The sequence below is a fragment of the Notolabrus celidotus genome, chromosome 10 (genome assembly GCF_009762535.1).
Source record: "Notolabrus celidotus isolate fNotCel1 chromosome 10, fNotCel1.pri, whole genome shotgun sequence".
Classification (NCBI taxonomy): domain Eukaryota; kingdom Metazoa; phylum Chordata; class Actinopteri; order Labriformes; family Labridae; genus Notolabrus; species Notolabrus celidotus.
In genome coordinates, this window is record NC_048281.1 from 13,346,080 (window position 1) to 13,370,583 (window position 24,504).

Below are 24,504 nucleotides of genomic sequence, written 5' to 3' on the forward strand. Positions count from 1 at the left end.
TTGTACCTCACCACGCTGTCACTTGAGGGCTCCTTTCAAAGCCTTGTCACCGTCCCAGTCACGGTCCCAGCTCAGCCCGGCCTGGACCGACACGGGCCTGTGGGAAAGCCCTGCTTATTGAGAACACATGTGGCGCTGTGGAAGGTATCGTGGCGAGGAGATAGCCTTCAGGGCCCTGTGAGGGAGCTGTGTTATCAGAGCCTCCCAGGGCTTCCTCACTGTGTTTGACTTGCAGCATTCCTCCATCAGCAGGAGCTTGATGAGTTCTTGTTATTGACTGTGCCTGTTTTGACATTCCTCTACCAGCAGGCGCTTTCAAAGCCCCGAGGTGCCAAAGTGGAAACCAGTGGTACATGTGTCAATAGGTGTCTTGTGTCTCCCACCTCTATCTCCTCTGTGACACATCTGCTGTGCATTTCATAAACTAATTCAGGAGAAGACTGTGGAGGTGAGTGCGAACCGTCTAGACTATCTGTCTTTACACTCAGGTCTCTAATGAAATGCTCTCACAGAAAACATCCAGGAGTATGAAACAAAAAGGTCTGATTTGACTAAAAAATATTGTGAAAATGTCTCACAAAACTTATCATACCCATGATCGAATAAATTTGGTATGTCAGAGTTTGATTTATGAGAAAAGACAATGATCTCGTCGTATCATTTCTCTACTTCATCAACTCAGTGTCTGTGTTCTTGTGGATCAATTGCTGCAACATGTGACAAGAGGAAATGTCTGGATACACCAACGAGTCATTTTGTATCTTATGTGGGTGCAAAAGAAACAATTTGCAGCACTAATAAAATATTAGTCTGCAAGGTTTTCCAAGTCAGGAAGTTTTTGTGAGCCTGTTTGTTCAAGCTTTCATAACAAAACTGTGTTTATCCTTCTTTTGTGATCCAAAAATGGGGTCTTTGTGAATGTGAGAGCGCAGACAAAAGGCTGTGAAAACTTTTCATTCTGCCTGGACCAAATAGTTGAAATTACTCCAAATATGCAAATGAAACCGCTCCTTAACATTAACAGTAGAAATCAATCGTATTTTTCCTTTGAATATGACATGTGTGTAATTTTTAAAGAACATTAATGTGTCATTTTTCGCAGCTCTGTCCTGTTTTAGTCTCTGTTAGTTACATAAACAGGCTGAGCATCCATGATAAAGGCGATGTTTGCGGTTGTTATGTAACCACTTGACTTTCAAGCTATTGAGGTTAAAAATAAGACAATTAAATCCACAAACATAGCTGCATTTAACATAAAACCGAAGCTCCATTATACTAACTGCAAAAATAAGCTTCAACAGTTCAAATTGAGATACTTAAGAAGCAGTCTTTTGGAGCTTGATTTATCACTATAATAGGGCTATTTATCACAGAGTGCACTCAATGCTTCTTTCATCAGGAACACATTGTATAAACCAGAGCGTGATTTACAGCCTCGAAAGTATATGTAAATAAATGCAACTCCTATTCCATGTTTATCCGTTTTTCCCCTCGCAGGCCCATGTGGAGAGTTACAGTGATGTGTCGTTCAAGAGAAGAAGATGCTGAGAGAATCCTGGACCAGACTCTTAAGAGAGGGGGAAAGAAAAGAGACAGATCACTGAGACAGGGTGAGAAGATTACCCCGTTGGTGGTCTTTCTCCTTTTCTTCTTGGATGGCACCATAGACTTGGTGGGCACCGTCCAGCTCCAGAACACTTTGTAGTGGTGCACAGGGATGTCGGGCTCCTCCGGCAGGGTCCAGTTGAGACGGGCTGTGATCAGGCCTTCTTCGCCCTGCGTCACGTTGGTGACTCGCAGGCTGGCTGGGGTGGGAGGGGCTGAGGGATCTGAGAACGTAGAGGAGACACAGTCAGCAGGCATGAGGTTTTGGTACATGTGCAGACATTTAGAGAGGAGGAGAAAGACCGCTTTTGGTGACAGATTTTGGATTTTCCTGCGAGTAACATTTCAGGTTAAATGTATAACAAGAGAGACAGCTTTCATCAGTGCACTGAGGTAGAGGAGGGGGACACTGTGTAAAGTAATTAGTCCACCATTGACAATCTGCCGTGACATGTTATGACAGGTGTCATGTCACGTCCATGACAGCGATCAGCAGGACCGAGAGCTCAGGTCAGGGGTTAACAAACACATGCTGCTCACTTTGGCTCCACACTCAACATTCCTGTACTCTGAATAACGTGTGTGTATGTCCACATTAAAGCTGGTTCTGAACCAATGCGTATGTGCTGTGACCCAGAATACTGCTGGCTGCTGATGCCAGACGCCAAACCACGAGGGAATAACGAGAAAATGAGTCGCGTCACAGGCTCTTTCCTGCCCTCTCCCACCTGAAACACATCGAATCCAACCTCAAAAACACACAACCAGACACATCGGTTCCCCACACCAGCTGATCTAAGATAAATAAGCAGTCAGTTCTTACAAATTGCCCTTAAAAAGTGTAGTAGTGCAAAATTGCAATCAGATGAAACGGCCGGGCTGTGTAAATAACAATGGCATGACAGAGCGGCCAGGAGCTCATCAAATCCATGACAGCTCCCATCAATCTATCAGCGATCTGGCACTGATTGGCCTGATTGGAGATCGCTTTCCATCCCTGCAGCAGAATCCCTTTCCCACCTGGTGTCTGGTTGAGTCTGACAGCCGTCCAGAACGCTCAGGGGAGCAGATGCATGACGGAGGATTGACAAGACGGGTCAAAACACACACCAGCAAGCACTTTGTACATTTTGGATCTGGCACAGATTTTACAGTATCTGGCAGAAAATGAAAAGTACTCAAGATGTCTGCCAAGTTTTCTCGGCTAAACAACTTCATATATATTAAAGAGTAAATATCAAAAGTTTAGTCAAGCAGGGGTGAAAAGATTATAGCATTTAGAAATCCTCAAACCAGAGCTGCATGAGTCTAAACAGGCCGACTCATTACTCCGCCTCTACACGCCGAGCAAACACACTGTATCTGATCTGGATCATACTCAATCCAGACACAATATTAAACTCGCAAAACCTTTAATCCTTGGGAACCGCACAACAATTGGCCATGGCTTTAACAAATGCCATCTGCAGCACAACACAGTGATTTAGTGTCATTCAGCACTGAGAGCTCAGGGCAGAGGAGTCTAAAAGTGCAGTGACACAGGAGATGCCATCAGAGCTCGCTCGCCCGCTAATCTGTGGCGGAGATCTGAAGCGCGTCTCAGTTACGTCACTCCCCTTCTGGAAGCAAGACAACACTTGCATTCATTTGAAACCTGCAATATCCTGACTAATTCAGACGTATTACATTTTATATGGCTGTAAAGAGGGGGAAGCCCCGGCTTTGAAGGCAGAAATGAAGATCTGGTTGCAACAGAGAAGAGAAATGTTCAGCGCGCACAGTCCCTCCTCGTTACTCCCGTTCTACTTGGCATGGTCATGAATTAGCTGTCCACTTAGCTCGCTGCATTAATGTATGGAAACTTAGATGAGTATTTATAAATCACATGCTTTAGTTTAACTGAAATATATATCTTGGGAATATGGAGGTACAAAATAGAAGAACAGCACACATGCTCAGTTTGTGCAGATAAAATGTCAAATCAGGTTTTAAGACTCTCTCCCAGAGTTTCCACCTGTTCCAAGGTCTTAACCATAACAAATGGAGGGCGGTGGGTGTCAAACAGGAACTAAGTCACAAAGAAAGGCCACACAAGCACACACACACACACATGCACACACACAGACCTCTGGAGGAGCGGAAGTGTTTGCTGGGCGCAGTGAAGCCGCGGGTCCCGTGGACGTTGACTGCAGCCACTCTGAACTGGTACCATCTGCTGGCTCTGATGTCAGCCAGTTGGACGCGCTCCTCTGCAGTCTAAAGGGGGGACAGATGGGTGGGGGTTAAACCACAGGGGGTCAGGGTTCACTCAGGGTCACAGCCCCATGTGAGTTTGCTGCCACATCAGTCATCTGTGTGTTTCTCTTTGCTCAAACTTTCAAAGACACCGTGAGTGCGAGGAATTTGCAACCGTGTGCAACAGTCTATCAGCGCGGCGCAGCACTTTCACAGATGTAGCGTGTGGCATGCTGGGACATGTGACGCTGGAGTGTCTCAGTGACGCAAATCACAAATGTCTGATCAGAGGAATCACTCACATGAAGACATTTGATGTGTTTTACGACAAAAATCATCTCATGCGTCAGGATTGTGGTGTGTAGTTTCCTACCTGAGACACAGTCTCCCACTCTGTAGCATCGTCCTCGCTCGGGTGGATGCCATAATTCCAGCGGCGCTGCACCACATAGAGAACAGGCTCCACGGAAATGTTGAACTTGGATGACCAGCGGATCTCCAGCTGCCCCGACGGCTGCTCCAAAAACACCAGCTCCTTCCTCGGCTTCAGAGGGACTCCTAAAAGTACAAGCACGGAAGATGATGCCGTGACAGGAGTTAATACCGGCACTTTATGGAACATTGTAGTGAACTCAACATGATATTTGTTTTTCCCCCTTTCTTCTTCTATGGAAAGATAAATGACACCATCAGATCCGGACAGATAGATTTGAAAATGAGACATGACCTCACTGCAATAGATTTAATACATGCTGTGGATCAACAGCCTCATCTCTCTGCCGTGACACATTGTGAGATTTCCTGGCCGGAGTGATGTGTTTTGGTAGCTGCGCCTCTTAGTGATGATACACATAGTTTGCATCAAGCTATGTGAGACTGCGCATGACGTCTTTCTCTCTTTCAGACACAAAACACACCAGTGCGAGCGTACACACAATGTGTACAGTTCATTTGCATGGTTGCACTTTGCATACAGCCTCCCTGATGTGGCCATGTGCAATAAATTAGAGATTTATTAAGTGCAAGACTGGGCCAAAGCTCCGCCAAGTCAGGCTGACTCTCTCAAGTGGATTTATTGCCGGGGAGACGTAGTGAGTTGTTGATTGAGCGTTGGGCACAGTGATAATGAGATGGAGATTGGAAAAGCAAGTTTGGAAGTACAGGAGAAGGCTGAATCCATCCCACAGTTCTCAATAAATCACCCCGCACTCCAGACCATTACATCGGACCTCTGTCGCAGCCACCGCCACGCCGCATTTCAACGCAGCATCAACACGCGCTCAAGGCTACCGCACCTCATGTCTGTAAACAACATAATCAAGAGTGTGTTTTGTATGCAGAGTGCTTGATCTACTTATATTTCTATTCAGTCTTCATGCAGGGCGTGTAAATGTGATTGATGGATGCATATAAAACGCTGGAGGATGGAGGAGGGTCTCTGAGCCACACGCATATGGAGCCAGTACTTTGTTTTGTGTCGCTGATAACAGCTTTCTGCATGCTAACAGCTGGGGGTCATTGTGCTGTGGTTTCACAGCTCCACAGTCAAGTGTTTGTGTGTGTCGTTGTGTGTCGTTGTGTGTGTGTGTGTGAACAAATGTGTCACATTTCCTGCGCAACAACGAACACAGCGCAACCACAGCATTCCTCTTCTCCCTCTGTCTTAGCTCATCTGTAAAGCAAAAACCACACACACACACACACACACACACACACACACACACACACACACACACACACACACACACACACACACACACACACACACACACACACACACACACACACACACACACACACACACACACACACACACACACACACTCTAACATACACACAACCTTCTCTTCCGCAATATGTAGGAGGGCACTGAATCCTCTCAGCGTGTTCTTTCCAAAGATAACTTTCAGGTCAGGTTCGGTCCAAGAATCATACAGCATTCATTTGTCAATGGCCACACAAGCTCTCCGCACCGTGATGTAACTGCTGCTGCAGCACCATCAAAAAGTGTGGCTCCCATTCATGTCTGCATCATGCCAACAATTACGCTCAAGGAATATAATTCTCAATACTCACGCACATACCATCATAATGACAGCTCTAATTACAGGTTGAGGAAATCACTACAAATATTGGGATTGCAGCGCGAGGGCTTACCGTAAACTTGGGATGAGCTGATGGACAGATTTTGTGTCAGACTTGTTTTGACAACGTTAATATAACCCTTGCTGGAGTTAAATTCATTCTGACACATCCGGTTCTCACATATTCTTCTTTGTACTTTTGTTTTTGTTATACAGGAGAACTGTGTGCTACTTTTGATCAGTAAACACACAAAACAAGTCACGTTGGATTACATGTGGGTCTGTTTTTTCAAGTAATAAAGGAAATCTAGGAACGAGGGAGAACTATGTAAAAGTAAACAAAGTAAAAGAGCCTGACAGGACATCTATTTTTATTTAGCACAGCATGTTTTATCAGAGGTGCACCTCCGCAATATAACTTTAAATCATCATTACATAGCAGAAACAGCATCAGGCTCCACTGGAGTAGAAAAAGAAAAAAGCTTGTGGCACATCAAAAGCCCAGCAGGGGTCCAGTTTCTCAGAGACCCTGAACACTGGAACTTTCTCTCTATATCAGGGACATACACATTGGCTGGGGACCCTAACCTGAAGACACACACACACACACACACACACACACACACACACACACACACACACACACACACACACACACACACACACAAACACACGCACATCTGAGAGTGATCTCAGCGGGGGGAAACGCTCCATTTCTCGCTTGTGTTTGCTAATGGCTTCCAGCATCACAGCTCATCATGGCGAGGACTGCATACACACTTTCGCACACACAGAAACAATTACGCTCTCCAAGCCATGAGCAGCTAATTAGACCTTTAACACTGAGCACCGGTACAGGAATCCCATGTGGACTCTCACCAAAATGCTGAGTGTAATTCAGGGTAAGTGTAGCGCTGATGGCGTCCCGTCATGAGCTCAGTGTTTGGACTAAATCAGCAGGTCGTCTGCTTGATTTTGAAGGTCTCTGAGTGCGACGGATGGTTTTCATTCACCGGGTCACTGTATTGAGATTTTTTTTAAAGTTACGCTTGCTTTCATCTTTCCTCTCCTGATTCATGTACGGTTCACCTTTTGAGCATGACATCCACCATGAAGTCCCTCAGGATGTTTCCAAATCAAATCTAAACGAGCTCAGACTTAAAAATCACAAACTGTACACAGGGTGAAGCACGCTTACAATCACTGCAGCGTGATTCAAAGCACACGCAGTTACCACTGCTGCGCTTCACAGCTTGATTTAGACTCATCTCCTTCCTCTGCTCTCAATTCAACATCTCCTCAAACTTTGTTATGGCCTCAGGCTGCCAGAAATTGCACTCTGATAGTGTATATAATGTAGTTCCAGCTCCCATCTCGGAGTTCAGAGGCTCTTGGTTCGCTCACATAACGACTCAGCACCCTCAGATCGTTGACCGCCCTGGGCAGCGCTATTAAACTGTTTCACTGGAGCAAAGACTTTTGGGTGCATCTGTGTCTGCGAAGGCCTGAAGCTCATTCAGCAAATTTAAGACTGGAGATGTGTGCCAGCTGACGCCAGAAACAGCATGAGGGATGCGAGGGTGAAGTTCAATACACAGGGATGGAATAAAGATTTATGATTCCGAGCGAGCTGCCAAAAATAATTCGAGGTAATCTGCAATTTGCGTCACTGAGATTTAAAATTAATGTTTGACGGAGAGGGATTAATAGATTCGACACAATTATGAAAAATACTGCAAATGGCAACAGTTAATCACGTTAAAACATGACGTCAATAAACGTCACAAAACGGAACAGGATGAAAAGAGACGGAGGAAATACTCATGATCCAGCTGATGAACTCGGTTAATTTGGTCCCTCATGGAAACATTATAAGAAATAATTAAACGAGGAGGTGAGTCGTTAAGGACATGGACGATTAAACTACATTATCACATAATCCAATATTAAAACGCTTTGTACGACCCAGTTTGTGTTGGCTCCCTTAGAAACTTCAGACTTCCTATAACTATTAATATTATAGAATAATGTTTCAAACACTATTTATCATCAAAAATGACACAGCATTTTCCATTTGGGAAAATTTTTCCAGCACAAGATGGACATGTCATCTCTTTTGAAGATGACATAGTGGACTTGTTAGCTAGCAGTTGCTTGTTTATAGCACAACATAGCAACCAATTCAGAGTTTTGCCTCTGCCCCAATGATTAATGCAAGTTTAAAATCCACTCTTTGTTCTTTCTTTGAGCTTATTTTTGGGGCTTTTAACCAAATCATGTCATGGGAGTCATTCCTACAACAAGTGTAGCCTCTGTACATGGGGCGCCTGCTGTACCGACTGCCAGCGCCCAAAAGATCCCTTTTCTTTAAAGTCTGCTTTGGTCCTGAGGGAGAGACCAGTGCAATTAAGTGCTGTTTGGTGCTGGGCAGGTAGTGTACAGTGGGCTTTTCAAGCTTTTTTGCTGATGAAGCAGTTGGCTGTGGCTGAAAACAAAGCTATGTGAACTTCAAGTCTGTACAAAGGCTCTCTTTAAAGCTCTGTAATGCCAAAGGGAGCTGCAACATTCGCTTTTTTACACTGCCATCACAGCTCTGCCATCATTAGGCCTTTGTTCTTTCACATTGATCCTGTAACAGTATGGGTGCCTCTGTGTGTGTGTGTGTGTGTGCGTGTGTATGTGTGTGTGTGTGTGTGTGTGTGTGTGTGTGTGTGTGTGTGTGTATGTGTGTGTGTGTGTGTGTGTGTGTGTGTATGTGTGTGTGTGTGTGTGTGTGTGTGTGTGTGTGTGTGTGTGTATGTGTGTGTGTGTGTGTGTGTGTGTGTGTGTGTGTGTGTGTGTGTGTGTGTGTGTGTGTGTGTGTGTAAACAAACAGTTGGAGTTTCACATACACACTCAGACATGAACACACTCTCAGCAGTGTTCTGCTCCGCCTGACTGGTCGATTCACAGTGACCCTGTCTCGCTTCTGTTATTATCTCTGATGCTGCCAAAGCATCAGGACAACTTGGTCCCGCCATCACGACATTTACCCTGAAGGTGAAATGTTACAGGGGCGTACATATCGTGCCCTTATGTGACAATGTAAACGGAGCTAGTAGATCCAACACTTATTGCTTCCAGGAACAGTAAATCAAAAGAGATGCACTGATTGTGAAAATCAGGTCTGACATTGATCCTAAAATAAAAATCTAGCCAACAGCCAATTCAATTAAAGATTTTTTTTTTACATGACTTCTTATGATTTTCTGTGTCTGTTTTGCATATGACCAATGAAATTTGATGCAAGTGTTGATTTAAATGTTGAACTCCCTCATTTTGGAACGTCACTGGAACATTTCTTACAAACTGCATGTCTGCATTCATTTTTAGTGATGGTGTCAAACTTCTACGCTGATGATGTCTTTTTTTTCATAGTTATATTTTTGCACTTTTACACCTTTATTTAGACAGTACAGGGCCATGGATAGAGCAGAAAACTGGGTGAGAGAAAGGGGGAATGGATGGAATTGGACCCGGGCCAGCCACTAAATGGGCGTGTGACTGAAATAAATACTAATCAGCACTGTCTACTAAAATCGGTGCATGGCACATTATTTGCAGATGTGCCGGTGTCTGTCAGGAGCCGATACTATATGACACTCTGATATTATCTTCCTGTTTTCATTGTTGCAGAGTCTTCTTTTCCTGCATTTGCTTCTTTTCCTGCTTCAAATTGAAAGAAATCGACCGGTGAATCTCAGGAGGCTCTTACCATGAAGCAGCCGCATGCCTCAAACTCTCAGCAAAGTAACTAACAACTCCAATTGTGCCCTGCAGTTATACAGAGAGCTACCACAATAAATCAAATGCATTTACTTGGTTGCACTGTTGAAGAGTATTTGTAGAATCATTCATCAAAGTAGTATTTTACCAACAGTGATCGCAGGTGACCCCAAATCAAATCCTAAGGATTATAACTTTAAAGAACAATCTGTGGCTACAAATTTTTATTTCGTGATGCAGGTTCCACTTTTAGTTTTACCTTTGTATAGATTCTTGGGCATTTGACAGGTGTGGCCGCAGCCGTTTGAGCAGCACTTCTTGACAGCCGAGCACTCTCCATCCTCCTCGCAGCTCTCCACGCAGGCTGCCGCGAAGCCGCTGGCCTTCTCCGGCGCCGGACAGTCACCTTGCTTCACTCCTTCTACGGACTTCAGGAACTCACAGCTAGTGAGGCACTCATAGTGCTTCTTGGGGAAGAGGGGCTGAGAAGAAAGAGGAGGAAAAGGAGGAGGAGAGAGGAAAAATATATGTCAGGTTACTTTTTTTAAGAGCGACCTGTCTGGCTGCAAACAGGCCGCTCTGTGAGCTAACAGGGATTGTCTTGTTTACATTTCAGCTTATGACTCAGAGCAGCGGTGAGCACATGAAACAGCTTTGATTCAATGTTGCTACAGTGCAGAAAGACTTACTTCACACCCCTCTAAAACTTTCCCCTCATTGAATTTTCCCATTAAGCATGAGCAGCTCAAACACTCCAATCTGAGGCAACCTCGGCATATGTGGGTAGAGACATACCTCGCATAAATCCTGGCACTGGTTTTCCTTCAGGTCCCAGGATTCCTTGCAGGGCTCCAGGCACTGTGAAAAGGAGAAGGGTGTCAGTTCTTCAAAGAGGAAGCCACATCAAAGAGCTGCCACTGCTGCTGCCACTACTGTTGCAGTGGAGATGGTGCTTTCTGAGCTGACACCTCACTCATCCACTTCCCTACGAGCATGAGCGGTCACACCTCTTTTTGTTAGAGATGCCCTTGGTTGCTTTAAAAATCCTACACAGTCTTTTACAAAAGCAAACACAGGACAAAGAAGAGTCTACAGTCACACCCTTGCGCTGTGAAATCTACTGATGCTTGGATTTTGGTTTGCCCTGGCAGATTTCCTTCTTCATGCCTAAACACTGCAAGCCTCCCGTACGGTCTCCGCCTCACGATCTTCCAGCTCATGCCTGGGCCTGATACACTCTGACACTGGCACCAAACTCGCTTTCTTTTTACAGAGAGCGCTAAATAAATGACACAGTTGGTTTAATGTTCTTGGGTTTCCCTTTTTATAATACGTGGAACAAATTCGCCGAATGTTTGGCACAGGCTTCGGATAAAAGAGAAACTTCAGCAGCTCAGAGTCACCCTGCCAAACGTAATGGGATGATAACATTTAGAAATTAAAGTTTACCAATCTAGTCAAACTTCTTTCACTTTAAGCACAACAACCACCCCCTGAAAGAATCAAATTCGATAAAAGCGAACGAAATGTAATACAAAAAGTCCATGCGTGTCCGATAGAATCAGGCAGATGATGCCGCAGGAAACAGGAATGTGATGGGAATGAAGGAGCTAGGGTCTTAGAGGCGTCTGAAGCTGGTGTGAAGGAGAGGAGCAGCTCAGTCAAACAGTCAAAAGCCTGCCAGGCTGCTTCTGTGCTTCACTGGGAGCTGCCCAAACCACACCAACCAGAGGCCTGCCAGAGTCACTCATTCAACTCCATTTAATTTAGACTCCTGCACCGGCTTCAGTCTTAAGACAAGGCCCGGCAGTAGATTTTCAACACATCAGAGCACATTCTTCATCTGGGAAAGCCTGGTTTGTTGGTCAATGGGATATGATGGAGCAGATATGGAGATCTGCCATCAGCAGAGGTCCTCTTTCGGTTAGAGTGAGAGAAAAAGGTCATGTGGTGGTAAATTAGGTGCAGTACAGCCTTAAACCTGCATTCTTCTAATGGCCAGGGGGAGACTCTGGTTGCAAAGTCTGATCCTATAGAACCAGATAGGAAATTTAACCTCCTTCTGATTTACTACACCAATCAACAATGACTTTGTCCATACCACATGCTAGCGTACTACTGAACAGTATGTACTGCAACTAGCTTGCCAGTTTGTGTGCCGTTTACAACACAATAAAGTACGACATCTCTGCATCATCAATCAAATATTTCCGGTCTGAGCTATGCTGGCTAAGCTAGCACACCTATCAGGCCGTTAATAGAATTCAACAATAATACTAAAATGTTTGTTACTTACATAGCAACATAGTTAGCGGAATATAATCTTAAGCACATAACATATTACTTACATTTGAACCCTATTTGTTGCTGGCTGGCTGAAATTGTATTGTTTGAAGTCAGTTCCTGTCTCATACTTAGAAATCCCAGCCAATCACGTGACACCTTGGCATTTCTTGCAAAGACACAACTGTATGAGTTATATACGAATTATAGAACAGTATGTAGTTTTGGACACAGCCAGTGTCCTGTTGAGTTTATGAACTCTGTCCCTTGATTCAAGTTTTATTTGTTCAGCATGATGTTTAGTAGGGATGGGCATTTCAAGCAAAAATACTGCTCCATAGTCACTTCCAACTATTTGCAGATTATTTGAATATAACTTGAATATTTCATATCCTTGTGGGAGTTTTTTTTTATTTAATGACAAGAAGAGGACAGCTTGCAGATGTCCTACAACCACTGTCAGGCAGTTGTACTGCATTACAACCAGGGGCTAGTAAAACTAAATTTTAAAGAGGAGCTAACGGTCACATTAACTATTAGATCTTTATATCAAACGACCAATGAATAATCGAAAATCCTAACTCATCCCTCATATTTAGATGTTGTTTCAAACTGAAATCAGGGATAAAGACTGCTGAAGGGTACAAATGTTGCAATATTGATACAGCATTGACCTCCAATATAATATCGATATTTCAACTCTTAATATCGATTTTTTTCAATCAAATAGTTTTTACTTAATTTTTCCTTTTAATTTTGAGTGATGTTGTGCTAAACTTTTGCTACTTTTGACTAAGATAAAACTATCTGCTTACACCAGACTTTTATCTTATCAGCTTTTATGGAAACTACTTGTTATACATAATTGTAGGTCAGGTCAATGCACGACGCGCATACTCGCCCAGTTGAAAGCCAAACCATCACTAGGATAACTCTGTGTAAGGCAGCTGCTTATTCAGTCACCTCTTGCACCAAAAACCAAGATGGCATCGGCTAAAATGTTAAAATCTGGGCTTCAAAAGGTGGGCAAACAAACAGGCAACCTTCAAGTGGTTAAACCCACTTACATCTACAGTCTATGGACAGCTCCTTCTGTAGAGGGTGTATTAAACACAGAGTTGATGTAAGAATTCTCACAGCTCAGTCAAGGGCAAGGATTGAATTTACGACTTTAATTTGCTCATTAGCCCACTCTGTCATTATTATGCCATTGCCAGTGAAACGTTTATTTGCTTTTTATGGAGTGCGGTGGACGGGCGCATGATGAAACATAAACCTTGCTTCTGGAACATGCAGCAATCAGGGCCGCGCACCCGCCTGCCAGCTACCCTCGTCTCGGGTGGTGGAGAAGCCCGTTGCAGACACTGTTGAGCGTTGCACAGCTGGCTCCAGAGAATGAGGGAAGCTGTGCAAGGAGGTATTTTCTTAATTACTTCATAGTAATATAGATACCTCTCTAGTGGTGATATAAAATATTGAGTGCCAGGAGGAAAATTGGACACCTTGCAGGGAGTTATGACAGCTAAGAGCTCCAAAAGAAACTAATCTGGTTTCTACAGAGCTGATCAGGTGAAACCGCCGCAACACCTCCGAGGTTTAAGATGACATATGAGCTCAATTGCATGGTCCAAGTTATGCATCATCGTCCAGAGCGTCTGCGCAGTTCCATCATCATTTGCTATTAATAATGTTGTGACCTTACATCATTTTTTCTGTTCTCAATTGAGTCCTCTGAGGGAGCAGCAGTAGCAGCAACTTCAGCATCCCAGCTTTGCATAAGCCCCCCGCTGGAACGGCGAGGTGATGAAGCAATAAGTGTGTGCTGCACCAGCGTCTAAAGGACATTCTGCCCGTAGACGCACATGTTAAAGCCCCCAAATCCCTTCAACAAATCACTGAACATACACACATAAGCCGGGGGATCAAGCTCATTTTACTCATTGAAAGATCCCGTGTGCATGGGGTGAATGCATTCCTTTGGCTTTTCTTGAGGACGACCCTTTTCTTTTTCTTTCCGGCTCACCACAATCCCAAGTGAAAATAAGAGTCATTGCTACCTCAAGATTGCAGACCATGGAGCATGAATTAACACAGCACATGGCGTACCAAAGATATTGCAACACAGATCAGAATGCTGGCTGTGTGTTTAGTGTAGTCTCACCCCCCCGAGTCTCAGATTTTCCTTTTTTTTTTTCCTCCTCTCTCTTTTGGGTGAAAGTTTCCAACAAACAAAACTTCTGAATGCTAACAGAGGTTTATTGTATCAGCTCCGTTCTTTCTTCTCACTTTGCAGTTATATCATAAACGGGACTCTTTAAAGAGATAAGTGTTTGTGTGGAGGCAGAATGAGCTCCCTGCAGGTGTGCTGAAAACTGACAATCTGTCAGCGATTCTCCCCAGCCACACCCACAACCTGACATTTAAGGAGGGAAGAGGAGGGCTGACGACAGATGTCTTGCCAAAGCAAATGGGACGGCTGGATTTAATTACAAAGGTGCTCTCATCAATCAAGAGCCCTGATTCTTATTTACACAGTTTGGTGATAAATCTAAAGCATTGCACTGATGTTGGAACACAAAAAGATGCATGGGTGAATGCCAAAAATATAGTTTCTATGAGCTCTTGTGCAATTTTTTGTATTAGGATTAAGCCTCCACCCAATAAAAATCTGAAAGACAATCTCATCAATGTAGAAGTTTGGAACATTTGTTGCATTTACCTTTGCAAGTCAGCATTTTAGCTGAAATTAATGTCACAATGAAAAATGCTTACACAACAGACAAAAATACTCCTTTAATGGCTTCATGTTAAGATATATACTATGTCAAGAGAGTACATTGAATGGATCCCAGTGAGGAAAAGGTGTTACGATACAATTTTGCCTTACCTAAACCAAATCCTGTAAACAAGACTTGAGTGTTGGCCGATACAAAGTCCCTAAGTAAGTTCACAAGTTAGCATAGTAGCATCAATGTGCAAGAAGGAAAACTTTGTCCACCACCAAGATGAGTAATTCTAATCTCACAAAGCATCTAACCAAACAACACACTGCAAACAGCGATGACCCATGTGCAGCTTACGCTAGCTCCGCAGACCGAGGAGGCGCCGCTCCATCCAAACAGTCAAGGCTTCATCATAAATCATCACCAGCTCCACAATCTGAAAGCCAGGGAGGACTAAACAGATGGATTTAAAGGTATGTAAAGTTGGGCTGAGGACATGCTTCCCATATCAGCTACTGAGTCTGCTGCTTTCAGAGGACCAATAAGCAAAATGGTGATGATAGAAGAGGCAGGGAATATCAATTAGAGTATTGAAGCAAGAAGAAGTGGCGCTTTGGTGACTTTCCCAAGATACTAAATACTTTAAGTAACTCAGTAACTAGTAATTGTGACTAATTAATCATTTTCAGTTACTTGCCCAACACTGATTGAACCCAATATTGACAGTGGTATAGATATCACAAAAACACTAGTTATAACCCAAAATTGTTCATAACACCACTACGTCTCCTGTCAATGAATGGCACATAAAAGTTTCATTGTTCCAGTAACGGTATCCTATAAGGAGACATCTGTGGTCAAACAGTCAGTAATAATGGTTTAAGATTGGAAGCCTCAAATTTTTCCAGCGTTTGACTCTGAGATGTGATCTGCAAAAATATACCATGGATCTGGAGCAGAGAAATTCAAAACATTTGTTGCACTGATCTTTGCAGGTAAACCTTTTAGTGCTTAATTGTTGATTACAAAATCAAATCAATTATTAAACTACTTCAAACAATCAAAGAAACTTTATTTTGTGTCACATCAGGAGATATTTGTGATCCAACAGTTAAGTTTCCCCATAAAGGACTGGAAGCCTAAAACTTTTGCACGTCTAGCACTGTCAATAGCAATTCCAGAGTTTGACTCTGAGGTACAATCTGTGAAAACACACCATGGAACTGGAGTGGAGAATATAATTGAGCTGGACATAGTGTATCTGCTGGGTTTGGGTGCCAACGGCTTTGTCTCCCTCAAGCAAATCTCTCCTCTTGGCAACCCAGCCACCATCTGTTTGAATAGCATAAGGAATGCATGTCATTATCCTATGAGATGTTAACATATTTCTGGACAAATTTCACCCAAAAAGAAACAAATGGTTTTCTTCTGGGATGTAAACAAGAGCACGAGTTGTTTTCTATAGACTTGAGCAGTTAGTCTTGACAAAAGAACTTCAGCGTCTGATTTCCCCTTTGTCCCCTTATCTTCGTACCCAATAGTGACACATTCTGCATGGCTAAGTAGGAGCATCCATAGCGCTCTTTCACTCCCCATTTCACGCTGTAATAAAATGCAGCAGTTGTTACTCTGGGGGACCCCTAAAGGCATTCTGTGGGGCCGATGAGAGAGTCAGGCTGACTGGCAGCCAATGCCACAGCCCATCTTCACTTTGTCATGGCTGGGACGAGGTGGAGAGGAAATGGAGGGGGTAAGATGAGGAGGAGGAGGAGGAGGGGGGCAGTATAGACTGCTTTTCTCCATCATTGGAGCATGGTTCATCAACATCTCCACCCATCATTGAAATGCTTACTGGCCCGAGTGAGGGACTGGAATAACATATACAATGAAAAAAGTGTTTAGTTTTAGTTAATGAAGCATGAACTGCTACCAGTCCGCAGTGCCCCAGGCTTAACAAAACACAGTGTATACAAAATAAAACATGGGCTGTAACTCATACAGATGGAGGAGAGATTTTGCTCTCTCCATATTCACTCTGGGCCCATTTTCTTCTGACATCATTCTTAAAAGCTAGTTAGCGTTGTGCTGCTGTGTTTCAGTTTGACAGTCAGATAAATGTAGGGAGTTGGTCAGTGTATTTTATAGTTTCATGACTGCACCGTTAAGACTACTGCTAATAAGCATCCAAAGGGACGGTGTTTCAAAGTAATCAGCACACCTTGCTGGCAACAGCAAGTACTGTTAGCATTTTACCACTAGCTATTGGAATGTTAGCTTAAAAGCTGTATCAGCTGTGGAATACACCGTGTTACAAATTATTATGTAAGTTGCATTTTTGTGAATATTTTAAAAACTATGTTAACAGTCGTTTTCAAATTTGTTAGGAAGTCAGATAGTGAATATATTTATTCAACTGTGTGGTTAAAATGATGCTTTTCGGCTGTATTTTTAAATAAATGCAGAATCTGCAGAAATGAGTATGCCAAATTATTATGCAAGTTGATGATAAGAGCATATAACTTGTGAAAATTAAAAACTAGGCACCATTTTAAATGTTCTATTGATTGAAAATAATAATATTTACTACAACTGTATTCAAACTTCAACAAAAACAACAGTTTTCTTTACATTTGTATACAAAATAAAACTGTTAAAGTCTTTAAAACATTTCAAATCCTAAGTGTTTCTCAAATGTCCGAAATAACCTCCTTTTCTTTCAGTGAGGGTCAGAGGTCACTGGTAAACTGATTTAGTGAGGTTTCTGGTGACTTCTCTGCTGACTCTGTGAGCTGTACCTTGTATGGCTTTCCAAAGATGCTCTTTTGAGCTGTATTTCTTGCCATTACTGTAAATTATCTTCTTTATTATTGACCATAAGTTCTCAGTCGGGTTGAGATCATGTGAGCAGGCAGGCCAGTCCATGAGGCAATCCTGTTTAATGCCCTGAGATGCCATCCTGTCCTGGGAATAACGTGAGGCATGTGGTGGTGTATTGTGCTCATGCATGAACACTAGCATCTTTTTCACTTTAGCTGAATGTATTTTCCTAATCAACTGAATGTTTTAACCTGAAATATGGACAGATTTTCCACAAGATGAGATTGTCTTCTCAGTTCTGATTAATATAGACCAAGTAAAATAAAACACTATTCCCGAATACCCCTAAATTATGTGCCTTAAACCTGGAAAAGAGCACTTACATTATGACAGCATTTTAGCCCCCAACTTGACCAAAGAAGATTAGCTCCATTGGTATCAGAAGATTTGAATGAAAAGCTAATCCTGTTCTATTTTAAATAAATGACATGGTCAAATGCTTGTAGGTATCTGTGCTGTCTGTGTATGTGACAAAAGCACAGGCTTCCCCGCTTTGTTTTTTGTCTATGAAACCAAAAGCTTAGAGATGACATCTGGGACCTGAGCACATCGATTGCAACCCTGACCGTCAGTGTAAAGCCCGGGTGGTGCCAACAGATATTTACAAGGTGCCTTTGCGGTCCCTCGGGATGGAGCAGCTGCCATCTGCTTCTCTGGTCGAGTCAGATATGGAGGAATCTCCGTTGTTGATCATACACATTGTAAATCTCACCTCCAATCTCATTGAGTTATGGCTGTTTTCTGCTGCCCCCGCGCTTTTCACACTCCTGGTGACCGGACTCAATTATTCCAGCAGCTTTCAGCCCTCTGCTCATATCTATCGACCCATCCAGTCGCACGCCACCGGGCTGTGCTCTCCCCTCTATTGAAGCGGGCACTTACTCCAGGTACTCACTCACTTCTCACTCTATTTCACTTTTATTTGGCTGTCGTCTCCCCTTGACTTCCCCTGGTTCTTCTCAGTTTTTATCTGCCTTTCAGTCTCTCTCTCTCTCTCTCTCTCTCTCTCTCTCTCTCTCTCTCTCTCTCTCTCTCTCTCTCTCTCTCAGACCATGTCCTCTCTAATCCAGATAAATTTGAAAACTCATCTTTTCTCCCTGCGTTGGCCTTCCATCATGCACTAAGCCAGCCTGATCTTACTCAGAATATGGATGTTTTCCAAAGCTTTCCCCAAAGTAGATAAATGTGAAAACACCAGGCTTATGTTGCAGTGCAGACAAAGAACAAGCTTTTTATCATGTGATATATCTTTCGCAAACATGGCCAGTGCACTTTCATTTGCCAACAATGTTATGAGCCCATGTTTCTGGAGCCTCCAAGTTTTTTTTTTTCCTTCATGGATGTGTGTTTTCCAAGCCTATAGCCAAACACACAGCACAGGTGATGTCACTGACACATGTTTTGTGTCTATTGTAAGACAATTGCACAAGTATGAAAAGTCGCGTAATGAAACATGCCAAACTCAGACTGTTTAAGAAACAAGAACCGTTCTCAGGAGACATTATGAAGCCTAGATTTGAGTTTTGTGAAATCTTGGCAGTTGTGGGATCCAGATACTCTAAATTTGGTTGAAGTGGAGAAAAGGTTTAACAGATTTGGGACACACAAACAACAGTATCACCATGGCTTTCACATCTGCACTAACACCCCCCACCATCCCTTAAAATGTTATCAAAGGACTAGATTATTTCTATGCAGTTGCTCAATGTTACAATTGATGCTGGCTGGGAGAGGTTCATACTTCATACCCTTTTGAGGGCTCAAGATGCCAGTTACAATCACCATCCATGCAGAAAGTGTTGCATGCACTCATCTACTGCCAATATTACAATTAGCTATGAAGACAGAACAGAATGGGAAAAATGTCACCAGTGTTGTGAAACCACAACCACAGAGGGAGTCAAAGCTGAACAAAGTAAGCTTAGAAGTAGGACTTCAACTCTTTACTTTGTTCTTAAAGATTTAAAAATATCTAAACATGTGTGTTGTACTTTCTCAAAGGCTGTGATCAAACACCAATAATCAAAAGATGTTCATTTTACTGCCAAAAAAAAATCATTTTTGGTTTTCAGAAGCTGGAACGAGAGTAGTTTGGCAATCTTGACTTATATATCTAAAAAAAGAAATCTATTATCGAGAGATTATTTCATAGTTGTGCATAAAAAAGCTTGTACAAGATATTGAACCTTTGCGTTTGTCAATCATTCCTTCTCACCCTCAGCTCTCAGTGGTAAGCCACTGAGAACCACAGACATGAGCTTCTGTTTTCTCCATTTATATTCATGGCAAAGGCTTCAAGCTGCTTTACACAATTCCCATTCAGCAAGACTTCCATCTGAAATTTATGCCATTTATTAAGACAAAAACTCTTTAGTATATCCAAATTTCTATAGTCCTCTCTTGGATAATGCCTACAGAGACTGGAAGTACAGGTTAACCAGGCTGTAACATATTTCATCAAGTGCTGGAGCCGTGTCAGAATGAGTGTAAAGTCATATGCTGGAGAGGCTTTCTAATATGTCTCTGACGTGCCGTTAAGTTTGAAAGAACTGCAAAAATATAGCGAATAAATCAGGAAGAAGATATCTCCATCCTGAGCCGTTATGAAGTCTAGACACATTATTTCCTCAACCTCACTCGACCTTTTGTCCCGCTAAGTCCTAGAGATATCGTGGATTCAGTTTCTGCACCGCTGTAAATCAGCACAGGTGCACGCCGAGCAGACAGTCAGGTAGATCACAAAGATTAACAGCGGGCTGACAGGAGATGTGAGTCTGCAACTCTATACGCAGCATGCTCACATGGGTGCTGATAAATATGAAATGAGGTTTTCCAATGAGCAGAAGGCTGCTTATCTAACTGCCACACTTATCAGGAAGAAAAATGGGTGAAAATGTAATTAAATTAGAGCTGCTGGACTTATTCCCAGCCGATGTTGATGTTCTTTTTCCTGCAACTTAAGCTCAGTCTGTGCTATGTCAGTGCATCTTAAATATTCATACAAAGTTTTGCTCTGATGTTTTAGGGGGTAGACTTGGATAAAGTTATACGGCAGCAGATGCAGGGGTGGGGGTTCAACACTGGAATTACATAAGCATCTGCAAACTCAGCTACACATGAGAACTTCTGTATTCAGAGCTACAACAGACAACATTTCAAGTGTTTATTTTCCCTCACTGTGAAAGTGTTTGTGTCCTCTGTCTCCCTGAAGGTCCAACTATCCATAATGTGTGGACATTTGACACAAGGACAGACTGTCTGCTGCTTTAGACTTGCTTAACTTTAACTGCTATAATAATATTATCATAAATTATCATCAGCATAGATTTGAATTATATTTCTTTATTTATGCTTTCTTGACCCATTTAGCAGATGGCTGTTTGCAACTTGACTTTGCTCATCTTACTTACTCTAGGTTTTGTTATCCCCTCTCTAAAAAAATGCATCACACTGACAGCCATCCTCTGTTTAGAAACACAGCAGCTTGTCCTGCCCCTCCTCCAACAGTTTCCCTTTCTGTGCGCATCTGATCTTTTGACAATTTTCATCAGCAATGATTTTCATGAAGATGCTAAAATCACAACTCGCATTAGAAGTCTTTTGCTCAATATTCAGTTATCGTAACAGGTGATCCATGTGTTGGCTGGCAATCACCTGCACGTAAGTGTTATAAACTGCAATTCATCGAGAATCTGCTTGGGGCTGGCTGCAGAAACACCGGAAACCACATAGACACCAATTCAATAAAGACGATGTTTGCAGCATTAATAAACATGTTTACAGCCTGTTTCAAAAAACGGCTTGGCTCTACGTAGCTCATTTCTCTATCGACACACACTGTATGGGGGGGTGAATTTTTTTCCAACGCAACGGTTCAGAAGATATTAAGATTACAAGTTTTTTTGACTGACCTGACTCCCGGACGTGAACATGTAGCTGTTGGCTAGGAGGCTCAAACTTTGCCCTGATACGTCACACTCTGCCTGGCTGAGTTCCGCATTTCCAATATGGCTGCCGCCGTCGATTGGCTTCAAAACAGCGTTTAGGAACAGATGGGTGACATCTCGGACACTACGTCCATTATTTATACAGTTTATGGTACACCTCAATCAATCGATGACAGAACGGACGCACTCTCTCTCGCTCTCCTTCTCTCTCTGAACTCCAGCAGCAGAGCATGTGTCAGGTGCCAAGGTGGCGAGCCATGAGAGATCATATAAATTGCTGAATTTTAAAAACGTAAAAATGGTCGTCATTTTACTTTCATTGACGAAAATATACTTCTGCTGCCAGCCACGTATTGTCTGTGTGGGAACACTTCACTTTTTAGTCCTATCTGTATCATCTACTAGCATTTCCACAGGCTTTGACTCTTTGCAGAAAAAATGGCGAGTGTGGTGAGTACAGAGCTCTGTGATGCATTCAACAACCCTTCAGTGGTCACCCAACCACAGCTTTAGCTTTAAATAATCTCTCCTGACAGATACCTGAATGCAAGAGCAGCAAGTTCTCTGATCTATAATGTCTTTTCTCAACACCAAATCTGTTCTTGCTTTTAAAGTTGCGTAACGAACTGTGAAATATGACAGCGTATAGAAAAGGAAATCCTCGCCAATGGAAGTCCAGTTCCACCACTTCCACTTCCAGAGGCTTTAATGCCGTAAGACAATATCTGATCTATTGATTTATAATGTTAGCTTTCTCTCAATAATATTACAAAGACTATGGTCCAGTCTTAAGGTAGCTTTTGTGGTGATTTGGCATCCTGTAAGTGAGAAGTAGTAAAGGATTGATTGATAATAGATCCCTGCTATTAATACATCTGTTTTATGACTCTTTAATAGCAGGTCTGAGGAAGCAATATCCTGCATCACCTGAGAAATGCAAAAAAATTCACTGTGGTTTTGAACATGTCTGCTCAGAATTATCATCTTAAAGTTTAACTGCGCAGACTTCTTCAAATTACTCCAACATGAGTAATGGCACATTTTCCACATCTCAAAGTGTTTTACACACACTGTGAATGTTGCCAGTGTCATAATTCCTCTGCGTTTACAACCAACTAAAACACTGTAGCTCTCCAGCTCCTGTGGGGTGAGCTGAAACGTATACTGTACAAGACTTTCTGTTTTGTTTCTCAAAGCAAAGCTGGGAGACGGTGAGTAACCTAGCAGGTGGTGTCACAGACATTCTTTGAGCATCACTTTAATTATTAATTTAAATGCAGTTGAGGGCGCAGACAACAAAGAGGCTGAAAAGGAAGAGCTTGGCAGAAAGTGAGAAGAAAAAGGAGGAGGAGCAGGAGGGGCAGTGCATGAATTATACATTTAGCCCACAATCAGAGGTGCCTGCCTTATTTATGAGCAAAAAGCCCACACAGCTTAGCCAGGATTGTGCTTTGTCTGCTGTGGAATGCAATCGGAGTTCACTTAATAGTTAATGACTCTGAAGTTTCACCCAGACACCCCCCAACCTCCTCCTCGGAGAGGGCTCCTTCTCTTACAGGTCCTTTGGCATCTCATGTTGTTCAAGAGTCAAAATTACAGTGGCTGTAACTGGAGCCGCAGTTATCACCTACCTCTGGGCTCAGTTTACATTTCATGACAATTAGACTCAACAGGATGTATCCATCATGTGGGGTCAGATGGATGATAAAGAGGCCGGCTCTGACGTGGCATGGGAAAGTCAAACCCTCTGTGCTGTTCTCTGAAAATGAGATCAGATCTGCCCCAAACATGATTTAGTGTATTTCCTCCATCACTATGAACACTTCAGTAATGCAAGATGCACAGTATCAAATGATGACATAACTTCCCTAGCCTGAGCTCATTTATTTTAACTGTATGCGGTGACAAAACTAAATTATTTTAATCTGGAATACAGGTTGCATCGATATATAAGACGCAATCTGTTTGGTGGTCTCTTTGAGGGAAGTACGTTCGAACTGTCGTCCTGCGTGACAATTTCCATTGCATTCAGCAAAGTCTACAATGTGCAATTACATGCAGCTGTGCAGCTCTATTTTACCCCATGTCTAATTTGTGATCCTGCTAGCTACCTGTAAGGAGCTCAGCCAATTGTAACTTTGACTGATGTGAGGACAAATTCACAGTCTCTCCCACTGTTGTCTTAATTTGAGAAGTCTTGACCCTGCCAGCCTAGTTATCTTGCCACGTACCAAGAATTCTCTGTGACGCAAAGCTATTGCTAGCCTCTTTTAGTGCCATCTCTGGGGTAAACCACCATAACACAATAAAATACCTCTCTCTGCATTTAACACTGGCATAGTGGTTGCACTCGTGTATAAGAGCACCCCTCTTTTCGGGTGAGGAAAAGATACTGAAAATGCGTCTTGGGGGCAACTAGGATTTTAAGCGGTTAAATCGTGGACCCCATGTGCAGAGGCTAGTCCTCGAAGTGGGTGGCTCAAGCTCAATTCCAGCATTCAGGTCGCTGAAATTGCCATTCCTTACCCTTTCTCATCAGTTTCTTACGCTATGCACTCTGCAAATTTCAATAAAAAAATAAAAACCCTTTTTAGGTTTAGGCATGCGCCCCATGTACAGTCGCTGTAGTCCTTGTTACAGCAGTCGCTGGCTTGACTCACAGGCCACAACCATATTCTACATGTCTTTCCCACTCTCTACCCTCCACACCCTCTCTCTTCAGCTGTCCTATCGATAAAGGCAAAAATGCAAGCCCACCCCCCCCCCCCCCCCCCAAAAAAAAAAGAAAACTATTGAGGGATGAATTGGGGAACAAGTTCCGGACATGTGGTTTGTTCGATGAAGTAAACAGTCCGCTTTTCCAGTTGGATTAATCGATTCTTTTCTCCAGAGTTTGTCAATATTCTCACCAGCATGCTTTCTTTGGTCCATGAAAAAAAGTTCCACTAATTGGTTCCATTGACTTGGTGCAAAATACAACATAAA

At 42.9% G+C, this 24,504-nt stretch overlaps 1 protein-coding gene across 1 annotated transcript in view; it reads right to left on the minus strand.

Moving 5' to 3' along the window:
• LOC117819722 (anosmin-1) overlaps window positions 1-24,504 on the minus strand; it is a 49,913-nt gene that overhangs the window by 12,866 nt on the left and 12,543 nt on the right. The window contains exons 3-7 of the mRNA XM_034693152.1: window positions 10,485-10,547; window positions 9,949-10,171; window positions 4,214-4,398; window positions 3,732-3,861; window positions 1,624-1,829 (exon numbers count right to left, since the gene is read on the minus strand). Of these exons, the coding sequence (XP_034549043.1) occupies window positions 1,624-1,829; window positions 3,732-3,861; window positions 4,214-4,398; window positions 9,949-10,171; window positions 10,485-10,547 (807 nt within the window). The remainder of the gene's footprint in view (window positions 1-1,623; window positions 1,830-3,731; window positions 3,862-4,213; window positions 4,399-9,948; window positions 10,172-10,484; window positions 10,548-24,504) is intronic.